This window comes from Cheilinus undulatus, linkage group 23, assembly GCF_018320785.1.
Source record: "Cheilinus undulatus linkage group 23, ASM1832078v1, whole genome shotgun sequence".
Taxonomy (NCBI): Eukaryota; Metazoa; Chordata; class Actinopteri; order Labriformes; family Labridae; genus Cheilinus; species Cheilinus undulatus.
The window spans coordinates 33,746,892-33,765,739 of record NC_054887.1 but is presented as its reverse complement, the minus strand read 5'-3'; the positions used below and the strand labels follow the sequence as shown (position 1 = coordinate 33,765,739).

Genomic DNA, 18,848 nt, shown 5'->3' with positions numbered 1-18,848 from the left:
AGACGAGACTTGACGCTTAAAAAATAGCTGTGAGCTCTAAGGGTTAAACTGTTTAAAAAACATCAACCCTAGAAGCAGCTTTCCTGTTTGTGCTGAGAGCTAAGCATTCTGGGATAGCTCACAGAATTAACCAAGAGGGTCACCTTTAACAGCTTTTCTTCCTCATTATTGGATCGCTAAGATATGACACTTTATTGTCATTGTATGCAGTACAATATATTTTTATTGGCTGCAGCCCAGCAGCAGGAGCAAAGATAAAAATCTAAAAATCTAGCACTAATTTAAATCAAAAATGTTTTTTCAGTTTGTTCGGTTTTACTGTGCAGCTGTTTTATTCATCTCTGGCATGCAAATATAAATGTCACTGTCAGTCTTAGATAGAGAGCAGAGGAGAGAGACAGCGAGACAGCAGCACAGACGAACCAGTCAGGAGATCCTATTGTGATGACCTCATCAGTTCGCCCCGTCAAAATCTCATCTTGGGAAGATCTCGGAGAGATTCCCAATAAACCGTTTTCATCAGTTTCCACTCTAATTCCACGATTTCTGCCACATACGTTTATCTTGCGGTTTGAAAATTTGCATACATGAAGTATGGACACCCAACATTGTGACTTTATATTTATGTTTTAAAAATCAGTAAAGTAAAATACCCCCTCTTCAAAAAGGTAAAAGAGGAAAAAAGGGCAAAAAGCATCAAAAATGGGTTAAAAGTGGCAAAATATTGCAAAAATATCCTGGCAAAGTAGTGAGAAGGGGTTAAAGAATGGCAAAATGGGTGAAAAGTGGCAAAAATTCTCAAAATGGGTTAAGAGTGGCAAAAAAATGTTGCAGAAATGGCCAAATGAAGTAGTGAAGAGGGGTTAAAAAGTGTCAAAGATGAGTTAAAATTGGTGCTAAATAACAATCAGGAAGGGCCCCATTCTCTGGGATTTGAAAGAAAATACAAATCCAATGATATGTTATTTAGGCCAGAATTTGTTTTGCTTATGTCTGGCCCCCAGAGTCCCTGTCATGATTAAATCTGGCCCTTGTGCAAATGTACTTGATAATCCCTGATCTAAGGTGTAACTTCTGCCTACAATCAAATGCTCTCCAAACTTTTTTCACTTTGCAGCGGTGTAGGGTTCCTTCTTTTAAACCAAGGTCAAAGAACTTGTAGCTCTTTAGATGAATTATTATTGAATTATTAAGAGAGTCTAAAAAGAGTTAGTTTTATAAATTAGCTCTAAACATCTGGATTTTTGGAGCTGTAACTGATGCGTTTATTTGATAAAAGAAGCATAAATTATATTTTATTTTTAATCTTGACGTGTGTGCACATGTATCAAATATTCAGTGCAGTGATATCAGACTCTACCTCTCCATACTTTCCCTTCTCTATGTGTGGTTTTCCCCGTCTGTTTCACGGCCCGGCAGTATTGGCGGGCCAGCCCAGCACGCTCCGTTTGTAAATGAGTGTTTTTAATTTAGTCCAGGCTGCATAATCAGGCCGCCTCATTACGAGTGAAGAGAGCGTGGAGAGAGGAGACGGTGGAGGCGTGTTTGTGTGCGTTTGAAGAGACACAATGAGGGACAATCAGAGCTAAATCAGTGTCGCTGTGGCTGTCGGGGAGGGGAGGAGTTAATGGAGTCTGTTATCACGACCACACACGGGCGCCGCCGTTCACTCTCAGATATTAAAAATGATTTGTTGTTGAGCTGAAATGAAGAGTTCTCTCTCACGGTGACACGTTCATTTAGGTCTCACTGCCGTCTGTTTTCATTGAGGCTGATATTTCAGAACAAAGGCTGCTGATAAAGAGCCAATGTTTGAATAATAATAATAAAGTCACGGCTGAGAGATGTCACGCTTGATTCCAGTAAAAAATGCTCCCATAAACACCAGCTGCAACAGCCTCTAAATCATGTTATTGTGCTCTTCTTTAGCCGTGTTGGCAGCTACATTTCAGAAACGTTATGCCTGAGAGTCCGTCTGTTTTTGCCTCACACGTTCACGGATGTGTCAGGATGAAGAGAAGGAGCTTTGGGGAGCTCAAACTATGCAGCCTGTCGCCCCGGCTGCATGCCTGACCCACCCGGAAGAAAAAGTTTAAATCTGTTTATCGTTCCATTGATGAACCTGTCGATCACCGGCATGGAGATACTGAAACACTCCTCCTTCCTGAAGACCACCTCAGTCAGCTTCTGTGCAGATCTTTTGGCTGCAGAATCCTTCATCAGTCTGGCTCTACTCAAAGGCATGTGACTAAAATAAAATTTAACCTTAACCAAATAGTAGGCCATATTCTGGCAACTTTTGGAAAAAAGGCCAAAAGGAGGCTATATTCTGGCAACTTTTGAAAAATTAACCAAATATAAGACCGTATCCTGGCAACTTTCGGGAAAGTGGCCGAATAGTAGGCCATATTCTGGCAACTTTTGAAAAATTAACCAAATATAAGGCCGTATCCTGGCAACTTTCGGGAAAGTGGCCGAATAGTAGGCCATATTCTTGCAACTTTTGGAAAACTAGCTAAAAAGTAGTAGATCTTCTGGCAACTTCTGGAAAATTAGCCAAATAGTAGGCCATATCCTAGCAACTTTTGGAAAATTGGCCAAATAGTAGTACATGTTTTGGCAACTTCTGGAAAATTGGCCAAATAGTAGGCCATATCTTGTCAACTTTGGAAAAGTGGCCAAATAGTAGGCCATACGCTTGCAACTTTTGGAAAGTTACCATATAGTAGCCAATGGTTATCAACCTTTGGTAAAGTGGCCAAAAAATAGTAGGCCATAGTCTGCAACTTTTGAAAAATTGGCAAAAATGAAGTAGGCCATATTTTGGAAATTTTTGGAAAGTTGGCGAAAAAGTAGTAGACCTTAGTTTGGCAACTTTCGAAAAAGAGGCCATATAGTAACCTATAGATGGCAACTTTTGGAAAGGAGGTGAAAAAGTAGGCCACAGTAAGCACCTTGTGAAAATGGTGGCAATTTACTATACTCGGGCAACTTTGGAAAAGTGGCCATATAATAACCTATAGATGGCAACTTTTGGAAAGCTGGCCTAATAGTTTACCATGGTTGGCAACCTTTCGAGAAGTTGCCAGCAAAGGACAGTCAACATGAGGGAAAGATTGTTGGTATAGCTGTGTCTGACACAAGGACTGGAAACTGTCAGAATCTGGTTTTATCCAGTTTATATAGCTCAAACCTCCACACACTCCAATCCACTCCAATCCACTTCATTTATATAGCACATTTTATAAACTGAACATTTCCAAAGTGCTGGACAAAACATCATTAAAAACACACTCTTCATGGTCTCCCTCTCCCTAAAATATAACCTGCTTTATTTAAGGACAAAACCATCAAACTCACAGCTACAAAAACACTGAACAGGCCTAACTAAAGTCTCCTTAAAAACCATCACACCTAAACACCCTCGACGGCCGTCTGTGGGCCCACAGGTCGGCAGGACCACCAGATGCTGAGGTGAAAGATTTCTAAATTCTCCCTCCGTCCTCGCCGTACGTCAGCAGAAACTCTGACTTTAAATAAATAAAACAGAGATCTTAGAGGAAGCAGAGACCTCCCACCACGCCTGTGTTCACAGTCAGAGAGCGCCGTCATCATGGCCGCCACATTCATCATGACTCCGTGTGGTTAAAATCAATCTCAGGATGAAATTAAAGCGAGGCTCTCACTGCTCGCTGTTTCGATGATTGGGTGTCACGGCGGCGCTGATCGACGACACGTTCAGCGTTGGTTCTGTCAGAGCCACTCTGAAGGATTTCTATTGATTATTAATGGACTCATAATGATGGATCTGCCCTAATCTAAGACCATATCTCCTCATTAATGCTGCATGGAAACACACAATGTGGATTTTACTCTGCAAAGTGCATGCAAATAAAGATGTAAATAATAAATGTTATATAAGACTTAAGCCAAATAGGGGCAAAGTATGTGGAAAAATGACATTTTCTTAGTTTAATATTTAATCATATTTTCACTTCCTGCTTAAATAACCATCCTTAAACTGGTTATGTTTGCTGTATGAGCCCTAAGATGGAAAATCTGCAGCAAATATATATATATATATATATATATATATATACATATTTAGGTATTTTCCTACAACCCTAATTCCAAAAAAGTTGGGCTAGAGATCAGGATATTGGGTAGAAGTGGAAAAAGGATGAGAGAATGAGGAATGACATGCAGGAAAGAAGCCACATGGGTCGCCCAAGTACAGGACGAGCAGCGTAGCAGCTCAGCGATTTAGGATTTCTAAAACTCCAGAGTTACGTGAACGCTCTGCAAAAACGTTGCAAAAGTTCCGACTTAAGAAACCAAATTTATTAGCATGCATGCTGCCCTTTAAAGAGCACGACAACAGAAGGAGATTAGAGTTTTAAAAGGCCTCAAATCCACCTGACCTGAAAGCTTTACATCGACTCTTTCTCATCCTTCAGTCCGTTACTCTGCCTCTTTTGAATATGCTCCTCTTCCTCTTCACACTCCTCCTCACACGCACCAACTCTCATGATGGTTCATCATCGCTACATGATGGTGAATTAACTAGAGATGTTTTTTTCGGAGACAGACGGTGACGCAGGTGGGCGTCTGGCTGTTCATTTCACACCTGGTTATGGCCGCGCAGACACACGGAGAGTTTCTCTGCGGCTCATGAACGCTCTCTCTCTCTGACACAGTTTCCCAAGGGCGGTGGAGTCGTGGCTCCACTCGTAATCTAGCAGCCAATCAAAACATGACTCCGTGCCCCCGAAGAACGTGGGTGGCATAAATCAGAAGTCTGTTTGGTTTTATTTCATAACAGAAAACAGCCAAAAACAAATCACAGGCTCACGGCTGATTATATTAGAATGTGGCTTCATCTGTTGGTTATTTTTATAACTAAAGGGTTCACTGTTCGTCTGTAAGATGGGCTAAAACTCTCCAAAACTGCCGGAAGGTTGACTATACTCTCCATACCATGTTTACTGTGTTTTTAGATAACACAATTACAGTTATTTTAATAATTAATAGTATTTAGAAGTGCTGATTTCTTTAAAAGACATCTGTTTGCTCAGTTCTCTGTGTTTATATGAGAATTGACTGCATCAAAAATTTCTGTCAAACTCCTACACTCTGTTTAACGTGTGCAAGTATGTTAGAACAGTCAAGGTGCCTTTGCTTGAAGTTTTCTGATCATTAAAACAATAAAACTCGCAACATCAGGTGTAGAGGGCTTACATTTTTCTGCTATGGTAGTCCAACAGGTTTGATATTTGATATTTCTAGTATCATATAAAAGTTTCACATTCTAGTACAACAGCAACCCTTCTCCTTCAAGTCTGTCGTCTCTAAATCCACAGTCACCCTGCTGACTGGCAGTTCGGTTTGATTTTTTTTTTTTTTTTTTGGTGTTAAGTGTTTTAATAAAAGACTCAATGAGAATGTGGTAAAGTTAATCTGTTAAAGCTCTAGGTGGCGCTAAATGCTGCTGTTGTCATCATTAGAACATTTCTACATCTATTGGCTATGATCTCTACACTTTACAAAACAGGGATTTCTACCACAGGTGAACTATTTACCTGGAGAGAAAGGAATCCAGATCACTAAAGACTTAGTCCTGAAGACCATCAATGATAGGTCTAGACACATGAAGGGAGACCAGAGTCTAGAGGACTGGGCTAATAGAAGGCCATATTCTGGCAACTTTGGGAACATTAGCTGAACAGTAGGCCATATTCTGGCAAGTTTTGGAAGATTTGCCAAATAGTTGGCCATATTGTGGAAACCTTGAGAAAATTGGCCAAATAGTAGGCCGTATTCTGGCAACTTTTGGAAAATTAGCCAAATAGTAAACAACAGTAGGCAAGTTTTGAAAAATGACCAACTAGTAAGCCATAGTCTGTAGCTTTTGGAAATGGTGGCAATTTACCATAGTCTGGCAACTTTTGGAAGAGTGGCCATAAAGTAGCCGATAGTTGGCAACTTTTGGAAAAGTGGCCAAATAGTAGTAGGCCATAGTCTGCAACTTTTGGAAAATTGGCAAAAATGAAGTAGGCCATATTCTGGAAATTTTGGAAAATTGCCGAAAACTGGTAGGCCATAGTCCGGCAACTCTGGGAAATGGTGGTAAATTAACTATACTCTGGCAACTTTTGGAAAAGTGGCCATATAGTAGCCTATAGTTGGCAACTTTTGGAAAGATTGCCTAATAGTCGGCCATGGTTGGCAACCTTTCGAAAAGTGGCTGGTAAAGGACAGTCAACATGAGGGAAAGATTGTTGGTATAGCTGTGTCTGACACAAGGACTGGAAACTGTCAGAATCTGGTTTTATCCAGTAGCTCAAACCTTCACACACTCTTCATGGTCTTCCTCTCTGTCTTCTTGTTCCAGGGTAAAGAGGCCACCGTGGAGCCCTGGGAGGACACCAACTTCCACCTGTACAAAGTCATCGACCGCTTCGGCTTCGTCCAGTAAGAACTCTTCCTAAACCGACACCAGAGACTGTGATTAGTCCTGATACTTTAATGAATACATCCAGAGTCCGGTTAGAGCAGAAGAGCTCTACTGAAGGGAAAAATGAGAGGCTTTAACGTCGAGTGTGTCTGTGGCCTCCAGGGCTGCGAGCCTCTTTAACAGCTACGTTATATTTAGGCTGGCAGGAAACAGGCCGGTTAGCCACAATCACAGGGCAGAGGGACGTGATGGAGTGGTACGATCCTCGGCAGGGGGAAGAGACGGGAACCTCCGGGTAGCGTGATGGTTTCAGACAGGGACAGAGGCAGCCTCAGGTCAAGGTCACACAGAATAGAAAGAAGAAACTGAGAGATGATGCTGGAAACTCAGAGGACTGGCAGCTACAGAGGCTGTGTGGTTGGAGAGAAATGCAAGAATAGACGATTTCTTAAAGAGTGTTTTCAGATTTGTTATTCCAGACTCGAGGCTACTTCCTCAAAAGTTGGCTTTAACTCTGCTGAATATGACAATGAGGCTCGGATGTAGAATCTGAACTTCACTTCTGAGTTTGATATTAAAGCATGTTGTGTTTAGATGGAAGTAATAAGAACGCGGTGAAATATCTGCAGTAGCAGATTACTTAGACAGCAGAACTTGTCTAATGTGCTATTTCCTGTTTGTGTGACGGCTGATGTTCGATGTTCCCGTCACACTGAGACAAAAACTGCCCTGATTATCATTCAGGACTGTCTTTACTCCATGTTCTCTGGGTGTCTATTACATAAACCATGTTTTTAAAGACACAGGAAATCTGTAATATTTATCTCCTCTTCTCTCCTCAGTGAAAATGAACTTCCATCCTATGACTCGGTGGAGGAAAAGGTGAGTTATCTTCATTTTCAAGTCATGCATTCTGCAGATTTATGTTTATTTATTTATCTGTAGACAATGATGTCTCAGAAGGTAAACTTTGCATCAATGCAAGTCATAAAATAACAATTCTATTGTGCACATTGTTTTGCATTTTTCCTGCAAAACTGCAAAGATTAGATAAATCAGATGGTAACAATATGACTTTTTGTCTCTTTAAATAAGCTCAATCAAGTGTTCCAAAAAAATCTGCTGAAGCCTTAAACTAAAGCATCCCTGGGGGGCAGGTGGCCGAGTGGTTAAGGCGCGCGCCCCATGTACGTGGACGGCCCGGGCTCGAATCCAGCCTGAGGCCCTTCACCGCATGTCTCTCCCCCGCTCTCATCCCTGTCTCCGACTCCATCCACTATCCTCTATCAAAATAAAGGCACAAAAATGCCCAAAGTAAACTAAAGCATCCCTACGCCTTCGTACAGCTGTTAACAAACACCAATATTCCCTAGAAGACTTCCTTCTTTAGCCGCCAGGCTGCTCTGACAGAATATTCCCATCGGACCGGAGTCCAGCTGCAGAAAACCTGAGGAGAGAGAGCGTTATTAATGTGTCACTTCCTGTTTCCTGCAGCAAAAACACACGGAGGTGGAGCGGACAACCAAGTGGCTGAAGATGCTAAAGAGCTGGGACAAATACAAGAACAGCGAGAAGGTGAGAGGCAGGATTTTACTCTCTAAGGCTCCACAGTTCATCCTGGAACACCGTCTTTATTTATAGGGATTCTATCCCGCTCCACAGGGATAAACATGAGGAAGACTTTCATTCTTTTAGGGTTTTGTCAGCACAAGTAATTACACCGCTTTCCACATTATTAAGCAAATGACATTTTTCTCTTATTTTCCTAAATATTAATGCAAATGACAGAATATTTTTCAAGTCATCAGCCGTTAGAGCATGATTCAAATGTTTTTGAACAAACTTCATTATGATAACCATTATTATTTAAATGCACTGTTCCACATTATTATGCAAAACAGAGTTTTAAAAGATTTTATAGGTTTTAAAGAACTGAAAATGGTTATTTGTTGAATTTGCAGCATTAGGAGGTCATATTCACTGAAATCAAAGTTATTTCAATCAAAAACATCTTAACAGGCCAAGTTCCATGTTAACATAGGAGCCCTTCTTTGATATCACCTTCACCAGCTTCAAATACCTGTTTGCTGCTTTGTAATGACATTTTAGCAGCTGCTCTCTTAATCTGATGTATGTTGCTGTTCCATGATGAAGAAAGACTGAGATTAGTGTTCTGTTTTCAGGATAGTCTACTAATCTCAATCTTTCTTCAGCGATGGAATCAGCAGAGACTTGGAGACTTTCACCCATGAGCCATAGCAGACATTTACGCTCCGTGAGGAGGGAGAGGAACCATGCTTGTGCACGGTCTCAAACAGCCATGCCTGATGGGAAAACGCGTGGAGACAAACCAAAAGAAAATTGTTCAGCTGGCTTCAGAGGAAAAGCAGCAAGAAACATGAACAATGTGACAAGTGTCCCCCAAAAATACTACTCAGGTGAAGGACGGACGCTCAAATATGTTTACTTCCTCACTGCCCACCTCTGATCAATACCCAACCAGTCAGCCTGAACTTGTCGTTGTTCCAGAGCTGATCCAAGTGTCATGGCCACCTTCATCAGAGCCTTTTTTAGTCCTGGTTTTGTTGTGGTGTCGCCTGGAGCTCTGCAGCCCGTCCTTCATTCGCCTGACTCTGTCAGTCTGTCGGCTCTTTGAGAAGTGAAATCCTCGGGTGTCTGGCCCTCAGTCAGTCTCTTCTTTGGCTCGCCGTCCGCCTTTGTTTGAAAGAAATGTGAAACATTGAAGGACACGGCAGAGCATTTAGTCCATCACATCCCTCTGTCTCTGCTCGTCCTTTCTTCTTTAAAGCTTCAGGGCTTTTTTTTCATCTCCTCGCCACTTGTCACTCAGCAGAGTGCCGTCAGCTCACAGAGGAAGCAGGTCATGCTCGATACATCTCTTATTTTGCTTCCTCACATCCAGCTGCTGAGAACATTTAGCCCTCGGGGAGGGAGGACAGGAGAGAGAGCAGATGTAACAATGATTTCCTCTCCTACATCCTCCAGTCACATGAGCCAAATGTGGATCAAGGATATTGTTTTTAGTCAAACAGTGAAAATATCCTACGATCTATTACTGGGACCTTACAGGGCCGTGAAATGCTGTTTAAAGACAATAGCGATAAATCTCTTACAAATAAAATGAATGCTGAGCAAAAGTAGCCTCGTTCCATTCAGGCACACGGCCATAATTGGTTTCCAGTTGCACGATATAAACGCCATCCACAAAATTCCCTGAAAAGAGACTGGGGAGCCCCACTGTATTTGAGGGTGGTTGAACAGTCATGCACATTCAAGAATATTCATATGCAGACAAAACTGGGGGCCCATGGAGGTCAGCAAAATCATGGTCTACTGAATAATAACCACTCTTATCAAATATCAAATTTGTATTCATTTGCACTGTAGTATATTTCTTAAAAACAGAATGAAAATGGGTAAAAAGTGCAACCAAACGAAGAGGTGAAAAAGGTTCTGAAAACAGTAAGAATTGGATATAAGTGGAAAAAATGAGCAAAAAGTGGCAGAAATGGGTCAAAGTGGCAAAAACAGGCATAAAATGTGGTAAAATGGGGTCAAAAAGTGGCAAAATTGGGTTAAAAGTGGCAAAAATGGCAGGAAAATTTGGTGAAATGGGTTTAAAAAGTGGTTCAAATTGGAAAAAATTGGTGTAAAAAGTAGGTTGGTAGTGGCTAAACAAAGGCAACAAAACAATTGGCAAAAAAGCAGTGGAAAGGGTTCAAAGTTGACGAAAATGGGTTTAGAGAAGAAAAAGTTTGGCAAAATGGGCAAAAATATGAAAAAAGGTGGGAAAAAATGATCGAAATGTGTTTAAAGTTGGCAAAATCGGTCCAAATTTAGCAGAAATTGATAAAAGGGGCAAATAATAGTAACAAAATTGGGTGGGAAAAAAATCATTTAAAAATTATTCTGTTTTGTGCACACAGTTGGAAGCATAGCATGAAGCATAGCATTATCCAGAATGTTCCGGTCTGCTGAAGCATTAAGACATTAAGATATATTTATTATTTCAGAGATGGCAACAAGACCCTCCACCTACTTCCATGTCTAGCTACAGCTCAGAGGATGAAATGGGCTGAACTGATACCGAGGTTTAAGAAGAGACAGGAGACATCAAGAGTTAATTTACTTATTTGTGGTACTCCATGCTCGAGCATGGTTGCATTCATATCTCCCATGAACCACGTTTGAGCACACATGATGGCTCAGGACCCCCTCTTCAAGTGGACTCATGCATGTTGCACGAGTACGGTACACTTGTGTTCACACTGACCAAAATGGAACCAGACTTTGGTGTCAAGTGCACCCAGATTCAGGCCTGGGTTCCTAAGAGAAAACCACTTTTAAATTCAAAAACACCAAAGCACAAACGAGGCATAGCTGTCCAGACGTTGGTTTTTATTTTGAAAACTGGACTCTGAAATGGCATGAGACAGGAGGCTCCACGCTGCAGCCACACACTCCTGGAAGCCTCTTAAAGCTGCTCTGTAAATCTTGTACTGATAAGACAAACATTAACAGCTGGAGCCCTCATGAATCAGACTCTAGACCACCTCTCAGAGCGGACTCGGGTACGGCGCTGTACGCTTAATGTTCACACATCTGAACCGGACTTTAGGGTCAAAAGCTCCTGGATCTGGGCCCAGGTCCCTAAAGTGAAACTGCTCTTTAGAACAATATCTAAGAGTGACAAACTGAGCAGAAGTTGAAAACTACATTCCTCCTGTAAACCCTCAGTCAGGAGATGCTGACAGTTTTTACAGTATCCTGTGGCCTCAGCTCTGTAATATCATGACACTCCTCTTCATTCTTTCTACCTCCACACATATATTTCCTCCTCCTCCTCTCCTTTCAGCCGTGTAAATGTTGCGGCTGGTTGGTTTTAACGTCTGCAGACGGAGGATTCAGAGCAGAGATTAACTTTACTGTTCAGCAGTTTGACTTTAAGACTTCATCGTCCTCAGCGGAGTCACAGTGAGTCCATGACGGTGCGTTCTGAAATATTTAATACCTGTCTGCGTGTGGACCAATCCCTCTACACTCTTTTCTCACTCTAACTCTGCTTCTCTCTTTCCGCATCTTTCTTTCAAACCCGATCAAAAACCAGCACAGTAAGGAGCTAAATGGACGTGTAGAGAAAGTCCCTCTCTCTCCTGGATGTGGTCCATCCAGATGCTGCAGTTTGACCTCACAGACCTCTTTGTTTTTCCTCCGTGTACGGTTTATCTCTCTGCTCGCCCTGAGCAGCTTGTTTAATGTTTTTTGGTATTTTGAATCATTTTTGGCAGCAGTCAGAAGCTCTGATTACATATTTGTAGCCTGCAGCAGAAACCCCAGAACACATTAGAATCTGTTTGATTCTCTTTGTTTGTTGACACCAGATCGCCGTGTTTATGGGATTTTTCTTTTTGCTCATGTTTAGTTTTCAGCACGCTGCTGATGTTTGGAGCCTGGATGAAACCTCAGGTGAACTTAACTCCTGTTTCTCTTCTTCTTCCAGCTGGTCCGTAGGATCTATAAGGGAATCCCTCTGCAGCTCCGAGGCGAGGTTTGGTGTCTGCTGCTCGACGTTCCCAAAATCAAGGAGGAGAAGAAAGATTTCTACGAGGTAGGGATGGAAATGCCTGCCTTTAATAAACCATCTCTTAAAGATTCATAAAGGAGCCGACAGCACCTCTGCTTCCTTTGGAGCTTTAATTGTGTTTATTGTGAGTCTACGCTGTAAAGAGCCTGTGCTCTCTGTTTGCAAAACTTTGGACCTCATTAGAAAGTTTAGCAGCCAGGATCGATAATAACGCGGCTGTCTGTGGCTGTGTGGAAGTCTTCTAATTATGAACCGAGGGCACAGCGAGTAAACAAGCTAACCGAGTGGGAAATAGGGAGAGGAAGCTGTGTCCAGAAGCATCAAGCTTGGATTCTGTGAGCAGAAAAACACTCAGAGCCTAAAAACTGCTCAAATACTTCAATTTCATCCCTAATTTATATCTAAAAGTATTAAACATGGAGGTGTGGAGCAGATTGGTGGTAAAATTCACATCTACAAGGCTAGAACAGAACTGGGAGAGTTCAGACCTCCAACCAAGGCCAACTGTTTGCTGTATTTAATGGTTCATTAGTCAAATCTGCTCCAAAATACGTTTTTTTCTCTGTAACCAAGCAACCCTCCCACTATGTTTCATTAAAGTCAGACGGGTAGACTTTCAGTCATCTTTCTGATAAACAAGCAAACAAAAACCGCCATGGAGGTAGATCAAAATAATCTCATCTGATTGGTCTATTAGGCCAGGGGTACCCAAACTATTCAGCCCGTGACCCCCCCCAGAAAACCACGTCAGAGATCGGGGACCCCCATATTCCCTTGACGGGGATAAAGTGCACGGTATTACACAAAGCATCATGTACAAAACATGCATTTTAGGTCGTTTTATAACTTTTACTTGCATTTACACACAAATATCACGTAGTGACTGCCTTTTGATTTTAATTTTAACCCATTTTAACAACATTTTTTAAAATAATAGATAGAATTTATGATTTTAATTCAGATTAAATTTCTCCTTGATTCATCAAACGCACCCTGCAACCCCTCTTTACTGTCTCGCAACTTTGGGAACCACTGTATTAGGCCGCAGGCACTCTGATATTTCAAACTGATCCAGACCTGTTTTTTTGTGGGATTTTCTGCCATGTGACTGGTTTTGCCAAGGAGCATGGTGTGGAAAATTCTCCAAGTCTCTGTGGATTCCATAGCTGAAGAGTTCTGAACTTCCTCTGGCATTAATGCAAACACTAAAACTGCAGCAGAAGTTTCATGAACGGGTTTCCATGGCCGAGCAGCTGCATGCAAGCCTCACATCACCAAGACTAGAAAAGCACTCAGAGAGTGCAGACCTCCGCCATTAGCCCTATCGCCCAACAGTGAAGAATCCTTTAAAATCATTCCAAGATCCAGACAGTGATCCGGATCACTCTCAAAATCTAATTTGCCGATTACCCCGTCCCCGGTGGGGTGGAGTCACGGTGAAGCAAAGCATTGGCTTTGCTACGTGTGGACTGTCATGGTGGAAGCATTGCCCGCAGGTGCCAACAGATGCACTGACAGTGTCACCCATGGTCTCACCGTACAACTGAAAGTCACGGCAGAGGGTGAATATTCCTCTATTCCTCCCAGCATCGTGAGTATTCTCACTACAATTGGCTGTCTGTCTCTCTGTTACGCTCCGACTCATCTCCTCGACCGGGCGCGCGTCTTTCAAGCTCTATGAACTCCAAAACTTTGAATAGAAACACACCAAAGACATGCTGCTGGGATTGAAGTTACTCATGTCCGCCATCTCCTGGTGTGACGTGGTAACAGAGCAGACCTTGGCCATTAGCCCTATCCCCCAATAGCAAAGAATCCTTTAAAAAATTCCTGGATCCAGAAGGTGATCCAGATCACTCCCAAAATCTAATCCGTTCTTCCCTATGCCATTTTCTGAAAATCCGTCCATGACTTTTTGAGTTATGTTACTAACAAACTAACAAACAAACAAACTAGGTCTTCCAGGCACTCCAACTGAGAGAAGATCCCATGGTAGATCCAGAACTCACAGGAGGGATCATACACTCTATCTGGCCTGAGAACACCTCAGGATCTCCCAGGAGGAACTAGAAAATGTTCAGGGCTAAGGCTAAGATGTGACCAAGACATCTGTCCAGGGTTGACACTTAAATAAAAGGATTTCTGTGAGAGGGCTGCACGGTATCATTGGTACAGTATCAGCAGATGTGAACATTTCCAATGATATTATTACGGACTGAAGTTTTAGGTCAGGATCGTTAGCATTATTGGCTACAATTATTATGTGAATATTGGCATATCGAACATCAGCAGATATTTAATATGGTATATCCATAATAGATACATGTTTTTGCTCTCAAGATTAAGTAAGCTCCAAATAAAGGTGCAAAAGTTTTTGTTTATCATCTGCAAAACAGTCAGAAAAATAAGTTTTGGGGTTTAAAGAGCATTCAACAGTTTTTTCCTTGCTTTCCTGAAACTTGCTCTGAATTCTTTGTTTTCTGACATTTTTCTGCAGAAACTAAAAGCCCGAGCCCGAGGGCTCTCCCCCGACATCCGTCAGATCGACCTGGATGTAAACCGGACCTACAGGGACCACATCATGTTTATGCACCGCTACGATGTCAAGTGAGTTTCTGCTGTTTACTATCAGCTTTTACTACCTCCAGAGATTTTTACACGATCGGGACAACCATGGCAAAAACACGGCTCAGTCTGATGAGTCTCAGTCGGGTCAGGATGTAGAGGAAGGCCTGCTGGACCATCAGCAACCACGGCACGTTCAATCAATCACCATTCTGAAGCTTGTTTTGACCTTCAGCGCATCGTCTTCACCATGACTACACACCTACATGCATTCATTGCTGCCATGTGATTAAATCATTAGATACCTAAGTTAATAAGTAGCTGAAAGGTGTACCTAATGAAGTGGTCATTGTAGGCTTAAGTATTTTTTGTTAATGCACAAGGCTGAAGTTCTCCTGATGTGAAATGCCTGATCAAACATTGAAGAATCTTACCCCATCCTTGTTAAATAAAGTTGTTTTTGTGTTTTCAGGCAGCAGGCTCTGTTCCACGTCCTCACGGCGTACTCCATGTACAACACGGTGAGTCGATCGCTCTCTATGTGTGCAGGAAACCACCAAGGTTCAATCTGACGGCCTTTCATCCTCACATCTTGAGTGCGATTTGGTCTTTGAGTGCTGATGTCCTTGCTCTCTATTCGAGTTCAATTCTCTTCTAAAAGCGACCAAGGACTCTAACATCGTCATCAAACTGTTGGGACGGTTTTATAATGAATGTAGAAGTAAAGATAATCACACAAAGTCTGCATTTAAAGGGGCTGTGAAGAGAGAGCTGTAATTACAGTATAAAACATTTAAGCGTGTACACAACAAGAAAAGGCCAAAAGCATGGACAAACACAGAAAACTTCAATTAAGAACCATGTTTCCTCTCTCTCTGCGACGTTCAGAGAGATTTAAATCGATTGGTTTATTAAATGTTACACGCTCGTCTAGATTGATCCAAGTTTAAGGAACCAAGGAGAGAAAAGTCCCTGATTGTAGCCGCGTTATTGTTATTGATCTGTAATTATAAAGACATGTAGGACACCCAGAACAAGAAGTGATTTGTTGATCAATACATGATGTTCTTTCACTGTTGGAGTCTGGCATCTTTGTGCAAAACACAGCAATATACAATGAGAAATACAAAAAAAGATATTTGTGATACAAGGTGACAAAATGATATTACATTTATTATAAAGAAGAAAAGGTTAAAACAATACTAATAGATTTACCCATCTTCAGTCATAATTCAGCCCAGAGATAAAGAAAAAGGACAGAGTCTGCATTGCACAAAAAGATTGCCAACATATTACCGAACCATCATCCAACAGCCTCAGTTTGTGCTAAATCAGGGATTTTCAAAGTGTGGAAGAGTGAGCCCCCCCCCCGAGAAGAAATTATTCATTCGATGGACCCCCACCCACAAAAAGGATTCAAATTGAAAAATAATTAAACAACATTTCAAACATTTATGTCTAATCTTTAAACATTTTTAACATGAATATATTTTGGATATTTTGGTTTGTAAATGTCCTTAAACATCTGCCTTTCCCTGTTTTTCATTCATAATGCCATTAAATACCCCTTTTTCATATTTTTTGGCCATTTTACAACTTCTTTTTGCCTCTTTTTCCCCATTTTTTCCACTTTTATCCCATTTTTGCCCTTTCTCACCTTTTTGCCCATTTAAACTAACTTTAATCATTAAATATCCTTTTTTCCCAATTTTTTGCACATTTTTGCCTCATCTTTATGCCACTTTTCCCAATTTTTGCCACTTTTATCCTTTTTTTTTTTTTTTTACAATTTTTTTGCCACTTTTTGTCCATTTAAGCTGCACATGGCCTTTTAATAACCACTTGTTCCCTTTTTTCCCAATTTTTGCCCTTTTTCACAATTTTTTTTTTTGCCACTTTCATCCATATTGTTTCCCTTTTTTAACCATTTTTTGCCACTTTTTGCCCATTTAAACTACCCTTTGCCATTACATACCACTTGTTTCCTCTTTTTTTGACCATTTTTGCCACTCTTGACTGCTTTTTGCTCATTTAAGTCACTTTCCACCCACTTTTTTTGTCACTTCTCACCCATTTCTGCTACTTTCTGACCATTTGTCCACTTTTCCTCCCCATTTTTGCCCCTTTTCACCCATTTCTTTGCTGCTTTTTGACCATTTTGCCACCTTTAACCTATTTTTATTCCTACTTCAAGTTGTTTTTGCCACTTTTCACCTCTTAGATTGTGGCTCTTGCAAAGGGATTTTTCAAAAATGTGGCTCTTTGGTTGAGTAACACTGCTCTATAGCATAGTCCCTATAGTAACTATAGGTCTATCCATTTTGCTCCATGCACAGCAGAGGTTCACAAAGCAAATCACCTTTTTTCTGGTTTATGGTTCCACGCCTCTCCTGAAGCTCTGTAGCGCCCCCCAGGGGAGGCCCGCCTCACACTTTGAAAACCACTGTGCTAAATTGATTTATCACGTTCTGATACTCTTAAAGACCCTGGTACAAAAGACTAAAACACCCAGAAAACAATCTGTTTTTAAAAATCCCGCCCATGTTTGACGTCCTGTTTCAATGATTTGATCATGGAAATATCCTGAAACACAGCTCAGCACCATTCCTCTGATAAATGAATATTTGTGTGTTTTCTAGGAGGTGGGTTACTGTCAGGGAATGAGTCAGATTACGGCTCTGCTCCTCATCTACATGAACGAAGAAGACGCCTTCTGGGCTCTGGTCAAACTGCTGTCGGGACAGAAGCACGCCATGCACGGTAACAAACTCACTGTAACCTCTGAAAATATCTTTGACAAGCTAAAATCTGCAGGATCCAGCTGTGTTGCCTGTGTTTGTCTGGTCCAAAGTACTGGAAATGTTTTCCTTCTAACCTCTTTGGTTCATGCAGACAAACTCAGGTCTGTTTATAGAGTCAGCACTCTTCATTGGGACTGGTGCAAACCAAACAAGTGTTCAGCAACTGCATGAAAATGTGGGTTTCTGTGCACTCTTTCTTGATTGGGTTGCATTGTTTTTATAGTAAACATGAACCAACCTTGATCTGGCATTATTGCAGGAGGTGTTTATTTAGGCCTTTATGGGTTAAACCAGCTTCTGTATGAAGACAAACATGGGTTAAAAACCAGCGTCAGACCTGAAGGGGTTTTATTATCAGTTATGGAGGATGATCTAGTCATGGTTCAGGAGGATTAATGTGCAACTGTCTCAAAAAGCATCTCGGCTACCTCAGGGTATCAGCACATTATTTTGGAGTCTCATTTTCAAACTGTACAATTAACCCTCAGTGATAAATGCAAACAGTATAAAGAAAGATCAGCAGAGCTCACATTATCCATGTCTGTCTTTGTTTACTGATGGAAGAAATTTGCATCGTGTGCATCATTCATCTAGTTCTGTTGTAAATATATGAGCACAGACCAAACTTGAGCTAACCTTTGCAAAAACAGAACAGATTTGTCCCTGATTCAGACCAGAGCAAACGATCAAGGAAGTTGACTTGATGTTTGGTTCAAAACAAATAACACAGAGGAAGAATGAAAGAGGCTAATGAAAGTTCGACTTAAATAGACTGTTACCGAAAGAAATGTAGAGCAGCAAAATTTAAACAATAAACCCAATATCAACATCACAGAGAATGCACACTGAAGCAGAAAGGAGAAACTGTACCAATGTGAAGGTTTACTTGTGATTAGGTTCTAGTGCAATTTTTCTCTGACTATAAAAAAGACAGTGTGCAGTTCAGTAAGTCTGAGGGGAGGGGAGGCGTACCGGTCTCCTGAAAGTCCTGGAGGCGTACAGGTCTCCTCAAAGTCCTGGAGGCGTACAGGTCTCCTAAGAGTATTCTAAGAGTCTACCAGACTGTGATGGATGAGGTGAGGGTGGACTGGATGGTGGTGGTGTAGAAGTGCACCATCATTGTTTAGGGTCCCCAGGAGGCAGAAAGAGTCCAGAGTGGAACTGGGGAGTGACAGAGGGTTATGGGGACAGGGGCATGGGCGCCCCTTTCTAAAGTCTACAGCCATCTCCTCCCTCTGCAGAGCATTGGGCTCCAAGCTTCTTTTTTGCATTAATTATTGTTGATCTCTTTGGTTTGCATGCAAGGAAGGGATGCAGTTTTCTGACCTCGGTTTCACCTTCAGCACGCTTGTTTTTATCTACGTTTATCTTTGCAGATGCAGCTAAAGTCTTCAAAGCATGAAATCAACACATAAATAAACAT

General features: G+C 41.5%; 1 protein-coding gene across 3 annotated transcripts in view; it reads left to right on the top strand.

Moving 5' to 3' along the window:
- usp6nl (USP6 N-terminal like) overlaps window positions 1–18,848 on the top strand; it is a 119,195-nt gene that overhangs the window by 83,136 nt on the left and 17,211 nt on the right. For all 3 annotated transcript variants that reach the window (XM_041780543.1, XM_041780542.1, XM_041780541.1), the window contains 7 exons: window positions 6,392–6,471; window positions 7,297–7,336; window positions 7,949–8,029; window positions 11,976–12,083; window positions 14,557–14,666; window positions 15,097–15,145; window positions 17,264–17,384. In XM_041780543.1, the coding sequence (XP_041636477.1) occupies window positions 6,392–6,471; window positions 7,297–7,336; window positions 7,949–8,029; window positions 11,976–12,083; window positions 14,557–14,666; window positions 15,097–15,145; window positions 17,264–17,384 (589 nt within the window). The remainder of the gene's footprint in view (window positions 1–6,391; window positions 6,472–7,296; window positions 7,337–7,948; window positions 8,030–11,975; window positions 12,084–14,556; window positions 14,667–15,096; window positions 15,146–17,263; window positions 17,385–18,848) is intronic.